Source organism: Dipteris shenzhenensis, chromosome 2 (genome assembly GCF_047967505.1).
Source record: "Dipteris shenzhenensis isolate YYH24624 ecotype China chromosome 2, Dip_SZ_1.0, whole genome shotgun sequence".
NCBI classification, from domain to species: Eukaryota; Viridiplantae; Streptophyta; class Polypodiopsida; order Gleicheniales; family Dipteridaceae; genus Dipteris; species Dipteris shenzhenensis.
The window spans coordinates 12860276-12882226 of NC_141597.1; the positions used below are offsets into that span (position 1 = coordinate 12860276).

The window sequence follows — 21951 nt, forward strand, 5'->3', positions numbered from 1 at the left end:
AAGGAAAGTCTAAGCCAAATAAGTTTTGGTTGGATGCTGTCATGTGCTACAACTATGTGCTCAATAGGACACCCACAAAGGCATTGAAGACTATCACACCTTATGAGGCATGGCATGGTCGCAAACCTGAAATTTCTCATACGCGGGTTTTCGAATCATTGACCTATGCTCATGTGCTGACAGCAAGGAATGGATGGATGCCATGAAGGCTGAGCTTGAATCCATTCATGCCAACAATACTTGGGAGTTGTGTTACTTGCCAGTAGGCAAGCATGCCATTGGCACAAAGTGGGTCTATAAGGTGAAAAGGAAAGCTGATGGCCCACTTGGTTGCAAAGGGATATGACCTTTTTTCTCACCTCACGCATTATTACTATCAGGTGTGTTATTGCTATGGCATCTCATCGGCATTGGGAGGTTCATCAATTGGACATCAAGACTGCCTTCCTTCATGGCGATCTTCAGGAAGAGCTCTATGTCACTCAGCCGCCTGGTTTTGAGCAATTAGGTTCTAAAAATATGGTTTGCTGGCTCAAAAAAGCCCTCTATGGCTTGAAGCAAGCACCCAGGGCATGGTATGCGAAGATACATGCATTTTTGACAGCGCATGGCTTTCAAAATAGCCCAACCGAGGCCACTCTTTATGTCCGAAAGAGTGCATCAGAATTTTTAATTCTGATTTTATATGTGGATGACATGCTTATCACTGGGCAAAATATGGAACAAATTGCAGATTTCAAGGCTGATTTACAGTAATCTTTTTCTATGACAAATATGGGCCGGTTGCACCATTATTTGGGCATACAGTTTGCGGTATAATGATGAGTCAGTCCAAGTATATTGGTCAGCTCCTTGATCGCTTCCAATTCGAGGATTGCAAGCCAGTTTCTACTCCATTGGAGCCTAGCTTTCGTTTCTCCTCCCGAGGATGGAAGTCTGCCATGTGATGCATCCCTTTATCAGTAGGCTGTTGGTTGGCTCATATACCTTTGTCATACCTAGTCTAATCGTCAGTATGCCATTTCCCAGTTCAGCAGGTACATGCACAAGCCTACTACGCAGCATTGGCAAGCAGTGAAGCGGGTCTTTCGATACTTGAAGGCTATGGTTCAGAGGCCCCACTTGTTTTTCATGCATTCACGGATAGCGACTGGGTAGGATGTTACGACACTAGGGTCACACAGTGGCAACTGTTTTATGCTTGGAGCTTCATGCATATCTTGGTTCAGCAAGAAGCAGCCTACAATTGCCACATCCAGTTGTGAGGCTGAGTACAGAGCATCTTTCACAGCTACAGTAGAGTATGTTTGGTTTCGCAAGTTACTTGTAGATCTTGATATCATTCAGCCCGACTCTGACAGCCAGATTGCTTTGGTGGTTGCTAGAAACCCAATATCATGCGCGCACAAAGCATATTGAAGTCCACTATCACTATGTTTGAGAGCGACTATCTGGTGGCGACATCCAGTTGTCCTATGTTCCCACCGAGGACAACCTGGCAGATCTTTTCACGAAAGCTTTACCGCGTCCCAAGTTTGAGGCATTTCGACATGCTTTACACTTGCCTCCTTTTATTACGTGAGGGATCACTTTGTACATATCATAGGTTGTTATATCCCTCTGGGACGAATATGTGCCACCATGATGTAGTTTCCATGTATTTCTGAGATATTTCCAGGATACTTCAGCCATACCATGGAGGGGGGTTTGTTATCCCTTAGCACTGGTATGAGCCTTGTAGGTTAGGTCAATTCTATGAGTTGACTTCTTTGGTCAACCATATGGTTGACTTGGGGGCCGTATAGGCCACCCTTTGTATTTTCCTCTTATCCATTTGAGCAGTACTACATTTTGCTCCAGCTTGTTGTTTTCTTCCCACACTCCACTCCCATTCCATTGCTTCTTGCACCCAACAGAAAGCAGTCGATGACATCAGCAAGTGTACGGGCAGGTACAACAAGCTGTACGGAGGAGTTTGTTGCACTGGAAGAGAGGTGCGGAATATGCACAGCTATATGGACAACCTGCATATTTAGTGGCGCAAAAGCTCCAAGAGCACCTAAAGACAAAGCTCCCTCACTAGGATGTTAGGAAGGATGAACCCGACACAAGGTATCCCGCAAGGGAAGACTAATAGAGGGTCCCCAGGAATGCGAAATGTTTAACCATGGAATCAAATACTTCTTTACTTATGTGTACTTCACAATCATGAGTGTGTGCAAGCTAGTAAATAGACTGTGAATCACAAGAGAGATATAGAATCCACAAAAGGTATATTTCCATCCAAAACTGGACACAATACAAAAGAGAGATGCAGAATCCCACCAGACTGTGGTGCTCTGATCTTGCCAAAAGTTCTCCTACTATCTCCTTGGCACCTCTAGATCCCTGTCCCGCGTGCTCCTTCCTGAGCTTATGTAGACTCTTCATCCAGTGATCTCTCCACCTTACTGCCTGGGTAGTCAGCTGGGCAGCCCTCTCAAGCTTAGTATTCAGCCCTCCAACACTCTTTTCTCCTCCTGGATGTAGGCCCAAAAGAGGCTGGTCTGCCGCTCCTATCTACTGGTGGTTGGCTGCTCCAGATGATGCCCAGTGAGGCCCCAAATGGCCCCTTATATAGGGCTCCAAGCCCTCCAAACCAACCAACCAGTCAGCCCTAAATGGGCTGACTGGATTTCCCCTACCACAGGACTGGGGGTCAGCCCCTTTATCTGCAAAATCCGACCTGCAGGATCCTCAATTTGAGGCCCTTTGCTGGCCTGTCTGGTTACATGGCATCCAGCCATTGGCCCAGGCTGATGATAGGGGCTCATATCTGCCCCAAGACTGTCCCGACTCCCAAACAGTGCACCTGCATGCTGTGCATATTCCGCACCTGTTTAGGTCTCCTAAAGCTCCGGACCTCCATCAAACCCCTCTATACAGCCTGCTGTACCTGCCCGTACACCTGCTGACATCATTGCCGGCATTCTGCCTGCAAATGCTGCTGGATTCCCTGCGCAATCTGGCTCTCTCCACTCGTGGACAGGCATGTGGCACTTCCGCCTCAGATCTGCCCTCCAGGACGACTCCTCTCTTTGTGCTGCCCACATGGCAGCCTGTTTGCTGCCCATGTGGCAGCCTCAAATGCCTTTATATTTCTCTATGGTCCACCCCCCGATGCACTCCTCATTTGGGGGCTCACAGATGGGGACGTGACCTCTACTAATCCAACACAGGATTCACAAAGATAACTTATGAGCTGTTGCTCCTCTGTGTTGGAACGTCACCTCCCCATCTGTGACCTCCCATATGAGGAGTGCATGGGCGGGGCCATAGTGGCAGACTGAACTAAGAAGGCAAGGCTGCCACCACATGGATAGCATATGGGCTGCCACGTGGGCAGCACATCCAAGAGATGTACCTGGCTGCAAGGAGATGTCTCGTGTAGAATCGGAGCAGCAACAGAGCTTGGGACCCTGTCGAGAGCAGCCGTGATGCCAGATGGCATAGACTGGAGGTTCAGCAACAGTTCGGACAGGTTTAGGGCCTGGAACAGTCATGGGAACGGTACCGAATCCTGGCACCTTTGTACGGATGAAGGGAGAAGATGAGAGAGAAAACCACACATGTGAAGTTTAGAAGGCCCAGGAAGGTCCAGGAATGGCAAAGGAGCATGTAGAAGGCACTAGAGCCACCTGGAACTCTAGGGGGGCCACTGAAGGTACATGGCCCTCTAGGGGGCCCATTAAAAATGCCACGTCATCATTTCCCAACAACCACTCTTTTAATTCCTTGGAATGCCTTTGGGCCTAGGGATTAATTACGCTTATGTGCTAGGCACCATGCTGCGTTTAATTACACATTATTAAGCCCACGCTTGGACTTTTAAAACCAAAGTTGTCACGGTCTTGTAGTACATTAAAGTACTTAGAATTTCACGCCCCCGTGACATACCCCTCTCTTGAAACAGCAAACCACAGTTTGCTGCCCCAAAACACAGGAGCGAGCATGAAATATAGCATAAAAGAGTATACAAGAAAGCCGCAGCTATAGTATACAGAGACAGTGAAAATATTGCTAGGAGAGGCATGCTTCCATCCATATATACTGCTCAAAATCTATGTGATCCTCGGCGATCAATAGTCAAGATGCATCAATATCATGAAGTCTCACAGCAGAAATACTGTCAGCTCAGTATCTCGGATGAGACATACGGTGTCATCAAGCGACCTCATGAAATCACAGTGAGCCCGTCTGTACTGACGGAGTGGAGGTGCTACCCCCCTCTCGAACATTAGGTAATGCTCCAGACGCTCGCTCTGCTGAACTACCTGTAGGAGCCCGGACCGCAGTCGGCTCTAATTGGAAAGCATCAAGGTAAAGCTGCAATATCCCAGGTGAATCTGCCAGTTCACCTTCCTCCATCCATTTCGCATCAAGTGATGGGTAATTTTGAAATTTTACCAAGTAGCGACGGATAACTTTACCCTTGAGCTTTCTATCTCTGTGTGCCAGAATCTGCTCTGGGACCAGAAGTTCATCATGTTCTTCCACTTCAGGCTGCACCTCATCAGGTACATCCTCGGGAATATCTCCATGATATTGCTTTAATAAACTCACATGAAAAGCATTATGTATCTTCCAATGCGGAGGCAACTTCAGCCTGTAAGCTACCTCGTTTATCTTTTCAGAAACCTGGAAAGGACCATAGTAACGCATGTTCAGCTTTGTGTACAACCTTTCCTTGCCTTTCTTATTTTTCAGCCTTGCCTTCTGAAAACGCAGCAAAACCCAATCACCTTCTGTGAATACCAATTCCCTGCGGTGCTTATCTGCTGCTCTTTTCTGCTTGTCTTGACTTCTTTGCAAGGCATATTTGATCTTCTTGTAAGCCTCTTCAAGGCTTTCCACAAAACGATCAGCTTCGAAGATTTTCTCTTTTGTATGCAAAATGGGAGGTATCTTCCTGGCACCTTCCACTATTTCAAAAGGTGCTTTACCTGTGGATGTGTGCACCGTATTATTGTAAGCATATTCCAGCAAAGGCAAATAATGCTCCCATTTGCTTTTGTGGTCTGAGACATAGCATTTAAACATATCCAAGATGGTAGAGTTTTCCTGCTCAGATTGTCCATCAGACTGAGGGTGAAAAGATGACGAAAAATTCAGCGTAGTGCCCATATTTTCAAACAGTCCTCTCCAAAAGAGGCTGGTCATCCTCGGAACTCTATCACTGATTATGGATTCAGGCATCCCATGATACTTAAAGACATGCTGCAAAAACAATTTGGCCATTTGATCTGCTGTAATTTTCTTTCTTACTGGCACAAAGTGGGCTTGTTTGCTAAACCTGCAAATTATTGTCCACAATCCATCATGTCCAGTAGGAGTACGTGGAAGATCAAACACAAAATCCATAGCTATGCTTTGCCATGGTCTATCCGGAATTGGCAAAGGATGTAACAACCCAGGTGCCTTCTGCCTGTCAAACTTTACTTTCTGACAAACCATGCATGTTCTCACATATTCTTCCACATCTTTCCTCAAAGATGGCAAATAAAAGTATTGCTCCACTGCTGTAATTGTTGCTGTAATTCCCCTATGTCTTGCATATGGAGGAGCATGACTTTCCATTATGACTTTCTGTCGCATTTGATCAGTGACACAGAGTCGTCCATGCATCAAAATGAAACCCTCTTTCAACATATAGTGATCATGCCTTTGACCATCAGAAAGCTGTTCATAAATAGTTGAAAAATCAGCATCATTAACATACTGATCTTTCATCACATCTAACACATTGTTATAAGCAATGCTCACTGCTGAAACACTGGGTTTCTTGGAGACTGCTTCAGGCTGTGGTTTCCTGGAAAGTGCATCAGCCACGACATTTTTGTTACCCGGCACATGTACAATTTGAAAATGAAACATTGAGAGGAAGTTAGCCCATCTCATGTGCTTTTCAGATAATTTTCTCTGCGTGAGAAAATATCTAAGTGACTGATGAGATCAGTTTGCACATAAAAATCAGCTCCAAGAAGGTAATGTTTCCATGTGGTCAAAGCATGTATCACTGCTAACATTTCCTTCTCGTATGTCTGCAAGTACAATTCAGCATCTTTGAGAACTCTACTCTCATATGCAACCACTCTGCCATCCTGCATCAAAGTGCCTCCTATGCTGTTCCCACATGCATCACAAGTTACAGCGAAGGGTTTTGCAAGATCTGGCAAGATAATAACGGGTTCAGAACACAATTTTTGCTTCAGCTCTTCAAAAGCTGCATTTTCCTTTGGTCCCCACCGAAACGGTACAGCTTTCTTTTGTAAAGCATGCAAGGGAGAAGCAATTTCTGCAAAGTACTTTATAAACCTCCGATAGTATGAACACAACCCAAGAAAGCTTCTGACTTCATGCAGATTTTTCAAAATTGGCCAACTCCTTATGGCCTCAACTTTTGCAGGATCCATCTTGACTCCATCCTTTGACACTATATGACCGAGAAAATGAATCTCATGCATAAAGAACTCACTTTTCTTGGTGTTTATTAATAGCTTGTGTCTTTTCAACTCTTGAAACACAATAGTGAGGTGTTTCCTGTGCTCCTGCTCATTTTTAGAGAACACAATGATGTCATCGAAGAAAGTGCCCACAAACTTTCTGTGTGCTCTAAAAATTCTGTCCATCATTCTATTGAAAGTGGCAGGTGCATTAGTCAAACCAAAAGGCATCACAAGGAACTCATATAAGCCAAATGAAGTGCGGAAGGCAGTCTTGTAGACATCTTCAGGCCGTATCCTTATCTGATGGTATCCACTTTTAAGGTCAATACGACTGAACATTGAGGAACCTTCCAACCGATCCAATATATCATCAATGCGTGGAATTGGAGAACGGTTCTTAATTGTGACTTTATTCAAAGCCCTATAATCAATACACATTCTCCAACTGCCATCCTTCTTTTGCACAAGCAACACAGGGGAACAGTAAGGAGAATTACTTGGCTGTATTAATTCCTTTTCCAAGAGTTCCTTCACTTGTGACATTATCTCTTCCTGTTGTGCCTTACTGACACGATAGGGAGGTATATTAGGCGGTGAGCTTCCTGGAATTATATCAATTTGATGATCCTCGGGCCTCTTGGGAGGTAATTCTTGAGGAAGTGCATCTGAGAAACAATCTTGAAAATCTGAAATAAAAGCAGCCCTTTCTCTATCTAAAGCAGAAAGAGTAGAGCCTTCTTGAACTGGTTGGCTGTCCTCTTTGACAAAAATCAAGTACGCTGAAATATGACGCTTTATTACATTGGAAATACAAGAAGCTGAAACTATAGGGATGGACTCCCCTTTCAACTTTACATCAAGTACATGATTTTTGCCTCTATGAGTTAAATAAATCTTCTTGTTTCTCATCTGCACATCAGCCCCCACCCTGTACATCCAAGGCATCCCAAGCAAAGCATCACACTCTGGCAAAGGCATAATGTAGAAGTCCTCTGCATCCTGATATCCCTGGATATGCATCCTCAACTTGCCAATGATAGGAGTGACAGGTGTGTTGAGTTCAGGGTTGGCCATATCACACATGCCGGATGGCCCCATTTCCTCAGGCTCGATGCCAAGCCTTCCTGCCATATCAGGAGTTATGAAATTTGCCTTTGCCCCAGAATCAAAGAAAAACAAACAATTCTGATTTCTGATTTTTCCCCATGCTCTGCACATCTCAGTCTTTTTCATTTCCTCTTCATCATGTGCATGTGGCAAACTCCCAATCACATCTGGAAGAAGTCCTGCAGAAGGTTTAGGCTTTTTGCCCTTCCGATCAGCCTGTTTATCACCATTCTTATCATCATCTGACCTGTCTCTTTTCTTGAATGGGCAATCATAAGAGCGGTGTCCCTCTCCTTTGCATATAAAACATTTGTTTTGCTCCATGAGTGACTTTTTCTCTTCATCAGATAACTTGGTACGGGGCTGTTTATTAGGCTGTCCACGCCTTTGACCAGCTTTGAATTGGGCTTTTCCTCCCTTTTGAAACGGTCGTTTGCCATAATTTTTATTTTCAGATTTGATGTCCTTATCCTGGTGTTTGGCAGCCCGTCTGTTGTCTTCTTTCTTGCTGTCCATAAAGCCCAAATTCTTCTCCTGCATCCATGCATATGCTGTCCTTGCATTCTCAATTAATTGAGTCATAGAACCCACCTTGGTTTTGATGCAATAATCACGTAGCTCACTAGGCAATCCACAACAGTACCTCTCTATTTGCTCTTTCAAAGAAACATGCCTGTAAGAGCTCAATGGCAGCAAAACATCCCAAAACCTCTGGGTGTAATCATCAAGATTCTTACAAAGTTTGTATGACAAGTCATGCCAGTGTGAAAGTACTTCAACTTCAAAAGTTGGAGTAAGCCAAGTAGAAGAGAACACTTGCTTAAATTCCAGCCAAGTAGTAGGTGCATCTCCATGAAGCATAAGGTTGGTGTACCACTTAAGTGCATTGCCTTTCAAAAATGTGGCAACCTTCCTCATCTTGGATGCTTCTGTAAACAAACCCCCAAGAAATGCAGCATCAAACTGTTGAAGGAATGTGAGGGCTTTGTACCTGTCCTGTACTCCATTATATGTATCAAACTTGACATGAGAACCACCATCCTTAAATTCTTTATATACATTTGATATTGGCTGTCCCAAAGATGGCTGTATATTTGCAGCATTCCCTTCACTAGGGAGAGCCATGCTTGGCTGAACATTAGGCATGGGAGCATATGCTGTGGCTTGCATGCCTGGCTGCATTCCCACATTGTCATACATGGCTTGCTTTCTATGCCCAATTGGCGGTGAAATCAACATAGCATCAAAGATAGAATTTGTACCAAAATATTCAGGTTGCTGCCTCAAATATGGCTGAGGTGGTTGAGCCACATTTATGGACTGCACATTATTATTTTGAGGAGTAGAAATACCCAAACCAAGGCCTTGTGCTGGCTGCTCATACTGTTGCACTGGATGTACTTTTTGTACCTCTTTCTCAAGTTCTTTTGGGCGATTCCTCTCTCTTGGAAGTCACTTTCTGAGTCATTTTTGATGGCTGTCCCTCATGGGAAACTGATGCATGAGTGTGCGGTCCGCCATGAGAAGCTGATGCATGTGTGTACTCACTCTTTCCGTGATTGTGATTTCTTGATTTCTTCTTCTTCTTGGCATTTGTTTGCACAATCTGAGCCAAATTTTGAGCCAGCTGAGTCAAAGCAGTCACTGCACTTGCAAGCTGTGCATTCAACATAGTAGCATCATCTGACTCACTGCTAGAACTAGTATCACCGTTGAGCTCAGTTGTAGCTTCATGTGTGGCCTGCTCAAAAGGCATTTGTTGTGCTTCCTGCAGCTGTACACTAGCTGGATTATTAAGGCTTTCCTGCCTTCTCCTTTGAGGAGTTGTGGAGCTCTCTTGCTCATGGGTACTCACCATGTTTATGGTTGTAATATTCAGCTGTCAAAAAGCGCAGCAAAGATATCCTTCCACCAAACTACCGAGGCCCACCTCTTGAGAAAGAGTGTGTGGTATCCCGGCAATGGAACCAATGAAACCGGCCTCTAATCACTCAGAGGGCAGTGGAACTAAACCTTTAATCACTTCAGCACTTATTTACTGCTCACAAAGCATATATCACAACCATTAACCATTGCATGATCACCATTTGGCATTTACCCATTTGTTCACAAACAAAACCACTGAAAAAGGGATGGAGGCTAGAATGCCCCTGCTCAATAGACATAGACAAGTGCACCCGATTGGCCCCAAACACCGTGGCGCCCCTTTCGGTATTTCTTTATATTTCATAGTGAAATGATTACAAGTTGCATCTGGGAGACCTTCCCTGCAATTGAGCACGCAGCCCCAATTCACTAAGCCTTCGCAAGGCTTTCAAGCATAGAACACCATCACATAAGTGCACTTAACCCATAGGCTCAACCCAAAGGCATTCTCTTTTCCGAGTGCAATTCCATTGGCTGTCCAGATGCAATCACACTGCACCCCAGCTGCACTCTCTTTGAGTGGTTTCCAGATGGCATTCACAAAGCTTTTCAAAGCTCCAAAATAAAATCAGCAAAGTACCCAACCAAAGAATGACTCATGTAGCTCTGCCTGGGCACCTGCGAGCCCAGAAAGAGGCGGCACACGAGGCCAACCAATAGCTTATGGCAAAAAGAAATTGCAGTAGCAAAATCACAACTCACCAAGCCCTGAAAAACTCGAACCAAGTCCTCAATCGCCAAGAGGACATAGTAGCCAATGCCCAATTGCATTCTCAGCCAAAGAGGAGTGCAAAGGCATGAAGAAAGAGCATTTACAAGAGCCGACCAGCAAGAATTCCACTGAAAAATGCGAAAAGAAGCACTTTTGTCGCGAAGAAGTGGGAGTTCTTGGGCTCAAAAGAAGCGTGCTTCAGAGAGGAATGCATTGAGAAGGTTTTGGAGAAGTTTCATCGCCGGAAAGTCCTCCAAAACTGAGAAAAACCAGTCAACCAGCGCGTCGGACCACTCGAAATTCAACAGAAAGCTGTAGCTTTGCAAGAGGAGAGGCCCAGGAGGCGGTAGAAGAGAAAAGGTCAAGAAAAAGCCACTTTTGCAAATTCGACCAGCAAAAGAAGTGCTCAGCTCTGCCCGTTCTACCAAACGCACGGAGGGAAAAGCATATCACTACGAAGGGGAGGCAGAGGGAAAGCCATCGGGCCAAACGGAAGTCGAGGAATCCAAACGGGTGAGGAGTTATGAAGAAAAACGGAATTCAGCTGAAGGAAGCTGAAAAACCAGTCCAAAATCTCAACAAAGGGAGAAGATGAGAGAGAAAACCACACATGTGAAGTTTAGAAGGCCCAGGAAGGTCCAGGAATGGCAAAGGAGCATGTAGAAGGCACTAGAGCCACCTGGAACTCTAGGGGGGCCATTGAAGGTACATGGCCCTCTAGGGGGCCCATTAAAAATGCCACGTCATCATTTCCCAACAACCACTCTTTTAATTCCTTGGAATGCCTTTGGGCCTAGGGATTAATTACGCTTATGTGCTAGGCACCATGCTGCATTTAATTACACATTATTAAGCCCACGCTTGGACTTTTAAAACCAAAGTTGTCACGGTCTTGTAGTACATTAAAGTAATTAGAATTTCCCGCCCCCGTGACAGGATCCCCCTCATCCATGCCCTTGCTGTACGACTCTGTCTTGAGGTCTAGAATTCTTGCATCGTTATTCAGCGGATACATACTCTTCAATATGTTCCACATGGCAAGGGTAGGGTCCACCAACAGGAGCACAGAATCCGTAGTGGTGCCGATAATATGGCCAAGGCCCACACATCACGCATCATCCAATACTTCACTTCTATAGGGTCTATAGGTACTATAACTGCTAGAGCAGTCACAAGCTCCAATCACTTGTGAACTTCTGTTAAGGCTTGGATACCATCTTAGGGGACCAAACAAAGGGTATGCACAGAGGAAGACCAACCCCATAGTTAAGGTTATGGAGCCCAAGAATCACAGAGTGGTGTATTTCAATCTCAAACTTCTTTCCTTAACGTGTACTTAGCATAGAATGTGTAGCAAGTAAATGGACAATGCACAATAGAGTTGTAGAACCAGCAATATATATTTCTCTCCAATGTGGACACAATACAAAAATATCTGTTAAGTGTGCCACCCTCTATCAGCAGATTGCTGACTAGATGTGGACTTGTGAATACCACAAAACACTGTTCTCCTACCTCGGTGGCACTTCAAAAACACTTGGCCTACATGCTTCCCTAGAGCTTGACTTGGCCTCGTAAACATGCCCCGCAATCACGCCTTCCGACTGATCCTCCTGGAGAGCCCTTTGTAAGGCAGTGCTTGCTATGGAACCTTGACCTCCTTGCTGCTCCGAAATCCTCGACTTCCGTTTGGCCCGATGGCTTCCCCTCTGCCTCCCCTTCGTAGTGATATGCTTTTCCCTCTGTGCGTTTGGTAGAATGGGCAGAGCTGAGCACTTCTTTTGCTGGTCGAATTTGCAAAAGTGGCTTTTTCTTGACCTTTTTTCTTCTACCGCCTCCTGGGCCTCTCCTCTTGCAAAGCTACAGCTTTCTGTTGAATTTCGAGTGGTCCGACGCGCTGGTTGACTGGTTTTTCTCAGTTTTGGAGGACTTTCCGGCGATGAAACTTCTCCAAAACCTTCTCAATGCATTCCTCTCTGAAGCACGCTTCTTTTGAGCCCAAGAACTCCCACTTCTTCGCGACAGAAGTGCTTCTTTTCGCATTTTTCAGTGGAATTCTTGCTGGTCGGCTCTTGTAAATGCTCTTTCTTCATGCCTTTGCACTCCTCTTTGGCTGAGAATGCAATTGGGCATTGGCTACTATGTCCTCTTGGCGATTGAGGACTTGGTTCGAGTTTTTCAGGGCTTGGTGAGTTGTGATTTTGCTACTGCAATTTCTTTTTGCCATAAGCTATTGGTTGGCCTCGTGTGCCGCCTCTTTCTTGGCTCGCAGGTGCCCAGGCAGAGCTACATGAGTCATTCTTTGGTTGGGTACTTTGCTGATTTTATTTTGGAGCTTTGAAAAGCTTTGTGAATGCCATCTGGAAACCACTCAAAGAGAGTGCAGCTGGGGTGCAGTGTGATTGCATCTGGACAGCCAATGGAATTGCACTCGGAAAAGAGAATGCCTTTGGGTTGAGCCTATGGGTTAAGTGCACTTATGTGATGGTGTTCTATGCTTGAAAGCCTTGCGAAGGCTTAGTGAATTGGGGCTGCGTGCTCAGTTGCAGGGAAGGTCTCCCAGATGCAACTTGTAATCATTTCACTGTGAAATATAAAGAAATACCGAAAGGGGCGCCACGGTGTTTGGGGCCAATCGGGTGCACTTGTCTATGTCTGTTGAGCAAGGGCATTCTAGCCTCCATTCCTTTTTCAGTGGTTTTGTTTGTGAACAAATGGGTAAATGCCAAATGGTGATCATGCAATGGTTAATGGTTGTGATATATGCTTTGTGAGCTGTAAATAAGTGCTGAAGTGATTAAAGGTTTAGTTCCACTGCCCTCTGAGTGATTAGAGGCCGGTTTCAGATCCAGTACACGACGACAACACGAAGATGAAGCTAAGATGGCTAGGCTATTGCTTGGCATGCTTCCCAAGAGCTACAAAGCTTTGTTACTACAATGATTGCATGGTAGCGGTCGATGCCGGTTCCTTTCGAGGAACTAGGCCTTTGCTTCTACAAAAAAAGAAGTACAGACGTGGATTCAGTAAGGATGAGGCCTTTACCGTCAAGAGAAGAGTAAAGGCAAGGGAAAGGGCAAGCCTAACAATGGCAATCCAAACAACAAAAATCTGAGGATGATGGGGACACTTCAGATGGTGAGACTAAGAAGAAATGAAAACATAAGCGGTGCTTCTACTGAGGTTTGTGAGGGCACTTCGCAAAGGATTGCATAAAAAAGAAGGTGGATCAGAAGAAGAAGAAAGAGTTCAATTCTGAATGAAAGGAGTCAAAATCAGTAAATGTGGTAGTCGAGGAAAGCTTTTCTTGGTGACATTTCCAAGTATTAATGAGGTAAGATATGCAGACCTAGGTGTTACAATAAGGATGTATGACATTGTGTATTGGTCTGGAGGAGTCAAAAACCTTTGTGAAGGTGAAGGACAGCAATGAGTGCTTGGACTCTTCAAGCTGTTGGCTCTATTGCTGATGAGGGAGGATTCCTTGAAAGGGCCTATGGATTCAGGGTCAGATGGGACCTGTAGTACTGAAGGGGGCATTACAAGACTACACAAGGAAGATGTGTGTGCCTCGATGAGGTGCATGGTTTGCTTTCGGAGCAAGCAGACAAACATGAGGACTTTCTAGTACGTGCATTATTGATTGTTCATTTGAATCTTAATATCATGCTGTCCCCATATTCTAGTCTTTATGTTTTGCATGTAATCAGAGAGTGGGAGGTGTATGCCTTCCTAGAAGGCATTCCTAGAAGGCACAAGGGGAAGTGTTTAGTATTTCTCCAAAGCCTAGAAGCAAGATGCTAGAAGGTGGGAATGGTGGACTTGTTGAAGCCTTTGCAATGGAGACAAGAACACTTGCAGAGGACATAGACTGCTAAAGCCAGGAGGGTACCTCTTTGAGAGCTCATTGGGAGCTTATCATCCAGATATTCTAGATCCAGCAAGAGGAGGAGGAGGAGCTTTTAGGCTCAGAGTTTGCGGCGACCTAGCCCTTTTGTGGAGGGATCCTTGGAGAGGATCACGCTACTTCTGGTATTGTTGAGTTTTGGCCAAGATCAACTAGTGCAAGTCAATATGTTTCCTTACTGATACACAGAGCACACACATGGGGACAGACTCTTGGCTTTCAATGAATCCTAGGAGCTTGCACAGGGGGAATGAGACATATCTAATGAGCAATAGGTGGTTCCATTTCTACAGAGCATGTGCCATAAGCTTTTGTACTAGAGCTTGTCACACTCGCTCTTTCAAGGAGAGTTTTGGCAGTTAATCACGAGCTGGCCACAACTTTGTATCTTGCATCTTACTAATGTTTTCACCTAGGGTAATGGGATAGCTCAAGTGACTTGCACGCAATTTCTAGTGGGTAGGATGGGGATGGCACATTGGACATTAGGTTTAGGGTGGATTAAGAGAGAATTATCCTTCCTTACTCCAAGGAAGGTTTATATGCCAAGAAATACATGATATCAATCCTCCCTATACGCAACACCCCTCAAACCTTTCATAGGACAATGTTTGGGAGACCCTTGCCCACATCAGGCCTAGGACATCTAGGCCACATGAAGTAGCCTTGTGGCTATGAGATGAGAAGTGTATGTCCATGTGCATGTGGTATGGAGGGTTGATTGGGGAGGAAGCACTTCCAACCTAATGAAATATATCATTTGCAACCCATTGTTGAAGATTGTATTGAGACCATTCTGGAGATATTAAGACATCTCTCACAAAAATTGTATCTACTCTTCGTGAATTACTATGAGTCACAAATATTCTTTTGCCAATCGTCAATTAATATATTATGCAATCATACTGATTTCTCTTATGGTACTCAATAAGTCTAGAATTCATATATTCTAGCTTTAAACTGTACATTTGAGAAAATAGGTAATTGAATTACAGGGAAAGAAGAGAGAGAGAGAGAGAGAGAGAGAGAGAGAGAGAGAGAGAGAGAGAGAGTTTATTAAAGTCTATGAAAGACCAATGGCTGTATGGGACTGATAAAAACCTGCAAAAAACAAGCAGAAGGGTGGAGCTACTAAGCAAGCATCATCACCCAAGTTGAGTGCTAAGTCCTAAAGGTACATAGTCATATAGCATCAGTAGTGTCATCAACGTCATTCTCATCAAGACAATGCGACCCCATGGTGGTGTAGGTGTCAAGGGTGGCTCGCAGGAAGGGCAAGGTCGTGCTGATGTATAGACCGTGATAGAGCACTATATACCTTGCAAGCCACTTGGGAGTAAGGTATAATGGGTCTCGAAAAATACTTATTGCCGTGAGAATTTTTACAAGGCCTGCACGAATCTTCTGAATTTTCGCACATTGAGGGATCTGTAGGTTGTATACATCTTTCCACTGTGCGTTGCCACTTGCTCCTACAAAGACCTTTCTAAATATAAGTTTGACAACTCCAAGAGAGGTGATAGTATTAGAAAAAATGACAATTTTGAGGGGGTACTGAAGTGGAAGTCTTTGTTTCTTTCTCAACTCGCATAGGTTGCTGTATGTTGCTATAGGACAAATATTTGCAGCAGTACATTAGATGACAAATTTACTCTTGTAGGGGTCCTTCTACTAGTAGTCTTGTAGGCCAGCATGACCACTAGTTTAGTTAGCTTGTATTGTTAGGGTTTTCACGTCACATCTGCAATGTGAGGCTTATTTTTTGTTTGTTCTGTGATCCCATGATTCTCAAAATATGCTTGTGCATACACACATAAATACTAAATACATACATACATTATACATACATAATACATGTGTGTGCAAGCAAGCGTGCATCTATTATAAGTGCAAGAAGGAAGCTCATCCATGTGCTTAGAAGGGAAAAGACACCTTCAAGATGAAATCTTAGTCATCAAGGGAAGACTGTATGAAGGCAAAGGGTCAATTCCATCTCTTTGTTAGAGATAAACCTACAGATCTTGATGTTCTTGATCTGCCATTGATACAATCCCTCCCTCCCCCCCACCCCCAACCCTCTCTCTCTCTCTCTCTCTCTCATTAGACAGAAATACAAACACATCAATTGCCAGAGCTACAATAGCCTGCCGAGTTCAGGCTAGCCAAGGCCATTGGTCTCTGATCCACTGTACATCTGACTGCACTTTTGTCTACAGCATAGGCACATGGCCCGAGTATCTGTACACCATTACTCCATACTTGGACACTTGTAATTTTCATGCTTTTTCTTTAGAATGTTTGCGTGTGTACAGACGCACAACTTTTCTTTTTTTTATGAAATCCATGTATGTTTATATTACAAAGAGCAGTCCCCAAAGAGAAGAAATGCAATTACAAGATCAGAAGATTTCATTGGAAGACAAGTAAACAGAGTAATCTATCTGACGAACAGACAGGTGCGAGCGCGCGCACAGATTTCATGGTGATAAAAAACAAACATTTCTATGATCTGTAAAAGGACTCACTGTTGGGTATGGAGCTCCTTAACCCGTTGGTATCGTTCATTTATGTCCAAAAGTGAGCCTCCCTGTTGCTGACGTTGATGGTTTAATTGAGCATGAAGTTCGGCAATTCTTTGCTTCAGCCTGGCTACATTTGCTTCTGCAGCTGCTATTGCCTCAAGATCAACCCGTGTCTAATCTAATCACAAAAGAGTAGGAATGCTTTAACCAAACTCTTTAAAGCTATTTCAAAACCTAGGTTTGTTTCACTTGAAACTTTCCCATTTTAAACGATAACTGCCAACAGACCTTTGAGTCAAACTTGTGTGTCATGGAGAATTGAGATGCGGACATGGTTAGCCCACTTTCCAAAGCCGCCCGAAGATCCCTCTCCGCTTGCAGCTGTTCTTGCAACCTTGAAACCTTCCAATACAAATAAAGTTCATAAGCACTTAAGGCTATAGCCACCCTATGAAACACTAACTTTAATGTAGAAAAGGTGATTAGCATTCCCACGTTTTAGAAATATGCAGCAGCACATGCACCCACCCCGAGTACTAGGAATACAAAGCAGCATAAGCAATCCCCCCCCCCCTCAAATCCACCCCTACCTGTACCCATCTACACATGCACACATTCACACCCATCAAACACCCACCCACTCTCAGTCTCATCCACCTGCGCACACTCCCACCACTAAACACCCCCCATCCAAAAAAAAATGCTTGCCTATGCACACACATGCAAAAGCACGAAGCTTACTCTGACTATAATGCAGCAAAGAACAGGGAGATAGATAGATAGATAAACACAGTTATTTATTTATTTACTTATATATATATATATATATATATAATTTATTTATTTATTTATTTTTAGGGGGAGAGAGAGAGAGAGAGAGATTAACGTCCAAGGGACGCCTCACGGGCCTATGGGACAAAGTGCACAGAAAAGCAAACTCATACAAGCCTCAGTGGGCTGAAGCAAAGGGTACGCTAGGACCCTTGCTGAGTACTAATCTATGCTAACAAAATCATAATCATAGAAAAAAACTCAACTGCAGAGTGGGCCATATCAATCAATCTATCCATATCAATAAAAAAAGTCAACTACAACTGCTGAGAAGGGTCTACGAGACTGAAAAGAACCAGATACAATGATGTGAATGGTGGAACCTCTAAGCGGGCATCAACACCTAAGACAAATACAACATAATCATAGAAACTCTAATACATAAATGTCTGAGCCTACAAAGCAGAAGGAAGCTGTGGTCTGGCATCACTGTGATGACCCTCGGCGAAGGGATCGGGAGCCCGGTGGTCTACGAGGTTGCGAAAAACCTGTGAAACTACCTGCCCGTGTGCACACACATGCACATGCACACGGACAAAGATCACTGAGACTATGATGTAGCAAAAGGGGGGGAGAGAGAGAGAGAGAGAGAGAGAGAAATCTATTACCATCTTCGAAAGGCCTCGCGGGCCTATGAGACAAAGTACAAACCAAGGGTAACTCATACAAGACACAGTGGGCTGAAGCAGGCTCGCTAAGGCTCTTTGCTGAGTACTATGCTAAGGAACTAGCAGGGCCCCAAGGGCATGAGAATAGTAACCACTCATCCAAAATGTCTCTCTTTTTTGCACATATCAACTCCAAAGCTATACGCTTCCTTGAAAAGCATCAAGGAACAGGCTGGAATTTTATAAAACAAAGTGTTAGCGCAACAAACCTGCATATAGGGCTGCTAGTTGGACTAGGAGTCAAAGAGGAGTGATCTCACGTGTCATTAGCTCTCCAATCTCGACAGTGAGGCATGCCCTCTAGTCAACCGTGGTGAACTTGGGGCCTGCGAAAATGCACCCCAAGTATACATATGATATATCTATCTCAACCGGTTCCCCTACAAGTGTGAAAGCCTATGAGCTTCATTAGTGTTAGAGATCATAACCCTGGTTTCACCCAAGGTTAATATTCATGGCTATACTCTCACAAAGGTGTTGGAGGTCAACATCTCCTGATGTCACCTTAGTGAGTGTGGGCCTTGCTTGTGGGTGTGCCCACCCAAAGAAAGGATAGGTTAGAGTACAAAGAGAGGGCCTTGTTGTGGGTGTGCCCACCCCCATGAGAACAGAATAGGGTATGCAGTGTTTCCCCAGCCCTGTGGGCCTGTTTCAGGCAGGGGAGCAGCCCCTTTGTATGGCTGTGTGCAGCCCATATGATAGGGCCTCAGGACGGCCCCCTTTATAGGGCAGGAGGGGAGGCGCAGTCTAGTTGGCCCTGAAGGCAGGGGACCAGCCCCTCTTAGGGCTGTGTACCAGCCCTTATAGAGGGCTGAGGGGGTCGACCCCCTAGCAGGAGCTGTCGGGCTGAAGGGCAGAGGGTACCGCCACCTTTATAGGGCTTGGAGCAGCCCATTTTGTGCAGTAGGGGGGTAGGCCAGGTGGCCAGGTGGCCTGGTGGGTCGGCCCAACGCAGGCTGGTTGGCTCCCTAGCTTGCCGACCAACCAGGGAGGGGATGGGGTTATAGATAGGCCCCCCCTCATTGGTGTTTTGGCATCTCAGTTGTGGAGCAGTTCTCCCTTGTATAGCAAAGGTTCTCCCCATCATTCCTTGAGGGTTTTTCCTGAGATCACTTGCAGTTTCTCTCATTTATCTCATAGACCCATCGGTCTTCCGAAGACTTTAATAAACTTTCTTTCTTTCTTTATTTTCTTTCTCTCCTTTTTTGTTTCGTGTGTGTGAGGTTGGCTCTCGCTCTCTCTCTCTCCATTTCCGCTGCACTTCTCACATGGTATCAGAGCAACGGTTGGCTAGAGACCCAAGGTGTTGAGGGAGTGTTGAGCCAGCACACAAAGAGGAGGTTTAGGGCTGTTGTTCAAAGGTGCTCATGAGGGCGATTGTGTGAGGTGTGGAATGTCTGGGAGTCAAGGAAGATACACAGACTTTGAAGGGTGTTTCAGATTTGAAGGGAGGTTTTCTGAAGGGCAGGAGAGCAAGGTGTGAGGGTCTTGTAGGCTGATAGCCTCTTCATCACCATATCCAGCCCCTTCCCCTCTTCTTTCCATCCATCCTCTTCTCTCCTTCCATCCCATCCACCCTCTCTTGTCAATTTCATTCCCTCTTCACTCTGACATGGCGACTTTGTCCAAGATGGTAGAGAACAAGACAAAAATTCCAGTTTTGCCCATGTTCCCGATCGACCGTCAATTGGATGGACTCAATTACAGAGCTTGGCGGGTCACGATGGAGTTTGTGTTACAAACATATGATCTGGTAGACTTCATTTTGGTGGGAATTGCTAGGCCTAATCCCCTTGTGCCCAACCTTGGCATCCTAGAGTAGAAGGACGAGACCCTGCCTCAGCTCTAGGACCGTGTCAATGCAAGGGTAAGGTCGTTTATTTTCCTTAACTGTACTCCTCAGATGATTAATCATGTGAAGCACATGACAGTGCCTAAGGAGTATCTGGGAGCACTTGGCGTCGAACCTCTCCCATGAAGAGGGTTTCCCTAGAAGTCCAGATGAGATTGTTGGATCCCAAGAAGTCTTCATCGATGCAGGAGCACATCAACAAGTTACTGGAACTTCAGCAAGAGATCCTCCAGGCAAGGAAGTAAATATCGTCCCAGGACATGGCCATAACTCTATTGTCCCAGTTATCCTCTCAGTATGGTGCCTTCTATTCGTCCTTGACAACAAGTGGAAGGATGAATGTGTTGACCTGGGAGGAATTGGTCCCGATGGCGCTTGACCAAGAGAAGATATTTGTAGATCGTACCTATGAGAGTCAGCCTGAGGCTTTAGTAGCTGAGCAGAAAGGACAGAAGCAGCTAACAACTAAGGAACGGGAAGCACTCAAGGCGTCACGAACATGTAACCGATGTAGCCAGAAAGGTCATTATTGGCGGTAGTGTCCTCAAAGGAAGTTTTAATAGATTTTTGATGGCCTCTTAGATGAGCTATGGTATGGAGTGTGAAAGTGTGGGGCGAGGGATGTTGTCTAGGGTGTCATATAGCATGTCCGCTAAGCTTTCCAAGGATTAGGGTTTTTGATAAGAAATGGTGATCTCATTTCTAGGAGCTTTCTTTAGAGGTACTACTATACAGAATATTTAAAAGCATTCATTCATAGCAGGCAAGAAACTTTCATCCCTTCCAACATATTAAATGTTGATCCTCTTTTCCAATATGTTCCCAATCTAGGTGTCCTTGTTGGTCTCAGCGTGCCAACAATGCTTAAGCACTTTACACTCGTCATCATACCAACTATTTTGCAGCTTTCCTGTGTGCTTGATGGCATAGGAAAAGGAGTCGTAAAACTTTTTATCCCCCCCCCCCAAAAAAACACATGCGTCGTGTACAATCTGGACAAAATCTAAATGTACGTTAAAAAATTCACACGTGTGACTTTTATGCTCAATTTTGTTGATTTTATGACTCTAGAAGACCAGGCTTGAAGGGTATTGAGGTTCTCTAGCTTGAATGAAGCATTAACGATATTTGACTTACTGTTTTCGGCAAAAACGGGTACTGAAATGAACTTGGGGATTTTGGCTTATAAGGGGCCAGGGCAAAGTGTTGAAGATCTTGAAGAGTTGAATGGCTTATTTCAAAGGAGGGTCAAAAGGAGGAACTTGCAAAAGGTAATCTTTTGAAATTCAAGTTAGAATTGCCCATGGGCCATAGAAAGCACTAAATTCCCCTATGCAACTAAAGGACACATGAGGGTTTTCTTGAGCTATGAAGGCACAACATGGAAGGAGGACACTTGGTCCACATTCATCAGCATGGGGGCCCATTTGGTGGTCCAGCCCACCCACGTCACCCTCCAGTCCTCTCACTACACAAGTCCTACATTGGACCTCTCTTCATCAGCCCCTCGTTCGCATTTCTACTCCCTGCCTGCATGCTCCTCCAAAACCAGCCCCTCCTGCAGCTCTCTCTCATTCCCCACATCCTTCACCAGCCCTTGCTATCCCTTTACCCACTCTCCACCTTAATCCACGGTTCACCCCTTCTCCCTCCTTGGCGACCTCTTCTACGCTCAGTTTTCCCCTCTTGGAAAAGATAACCAGCCCCTGTTTGCGACCCCTCTCCTTCCTCACGTCCTATGCTGTCTGCTGGGCCATCTTCCAGGCTGCTCCCTTATTATCCATCCTTTGCCGTGCTGGAAGCCTCTCACTCTTCGTAATTTTGGGAGAGAAGTCCTCTCTCATTCTTCCATCTTCCGGTGTAGCAACAGTTCTTCCAGCTTACCCGAACTTAGCTCCAGTAGCAGCCTTCATGGCAGCGCAGATGGTGCCTCAGCATCAG

General features: G+C 45.0%; 1 protein-coding gene across 2 annotated transcripts in view; it reads right to left on the minus strand.

The window, feature by feature from the left end:
• LOC147904347 (rho GTPase-activating protein 7-like) overlaps window positions 1–21951 on the minus strand; it is a 72398-nt gene that overhangs the window by 22040 nt on the left and 28407 nt on the right. Inside the window, exons 18-19 of one of the 2 annotated variants that reach the window (XR_015542236.1) lie at window positions 16948–17061; window positions 16663–16837 (exon numbers count right to left, since the gene is read on the minus strand). Coding sequence is in view for 1 of the 2 variants with exons in the window: in XM_087386066.1 (XP_087242192.1) it covers window positions 16663–16832; window positions 16948–17061 (284 nt within the window). In the remaining variant the exon portion in view is untranslated. The remainder of the gene's footprint in view (window positions 1–16662; window positions 16838–16947; window positions 17062–21951) is intronic. The other variant, XM_087386066.1, reaches the window with a different exon arrangement.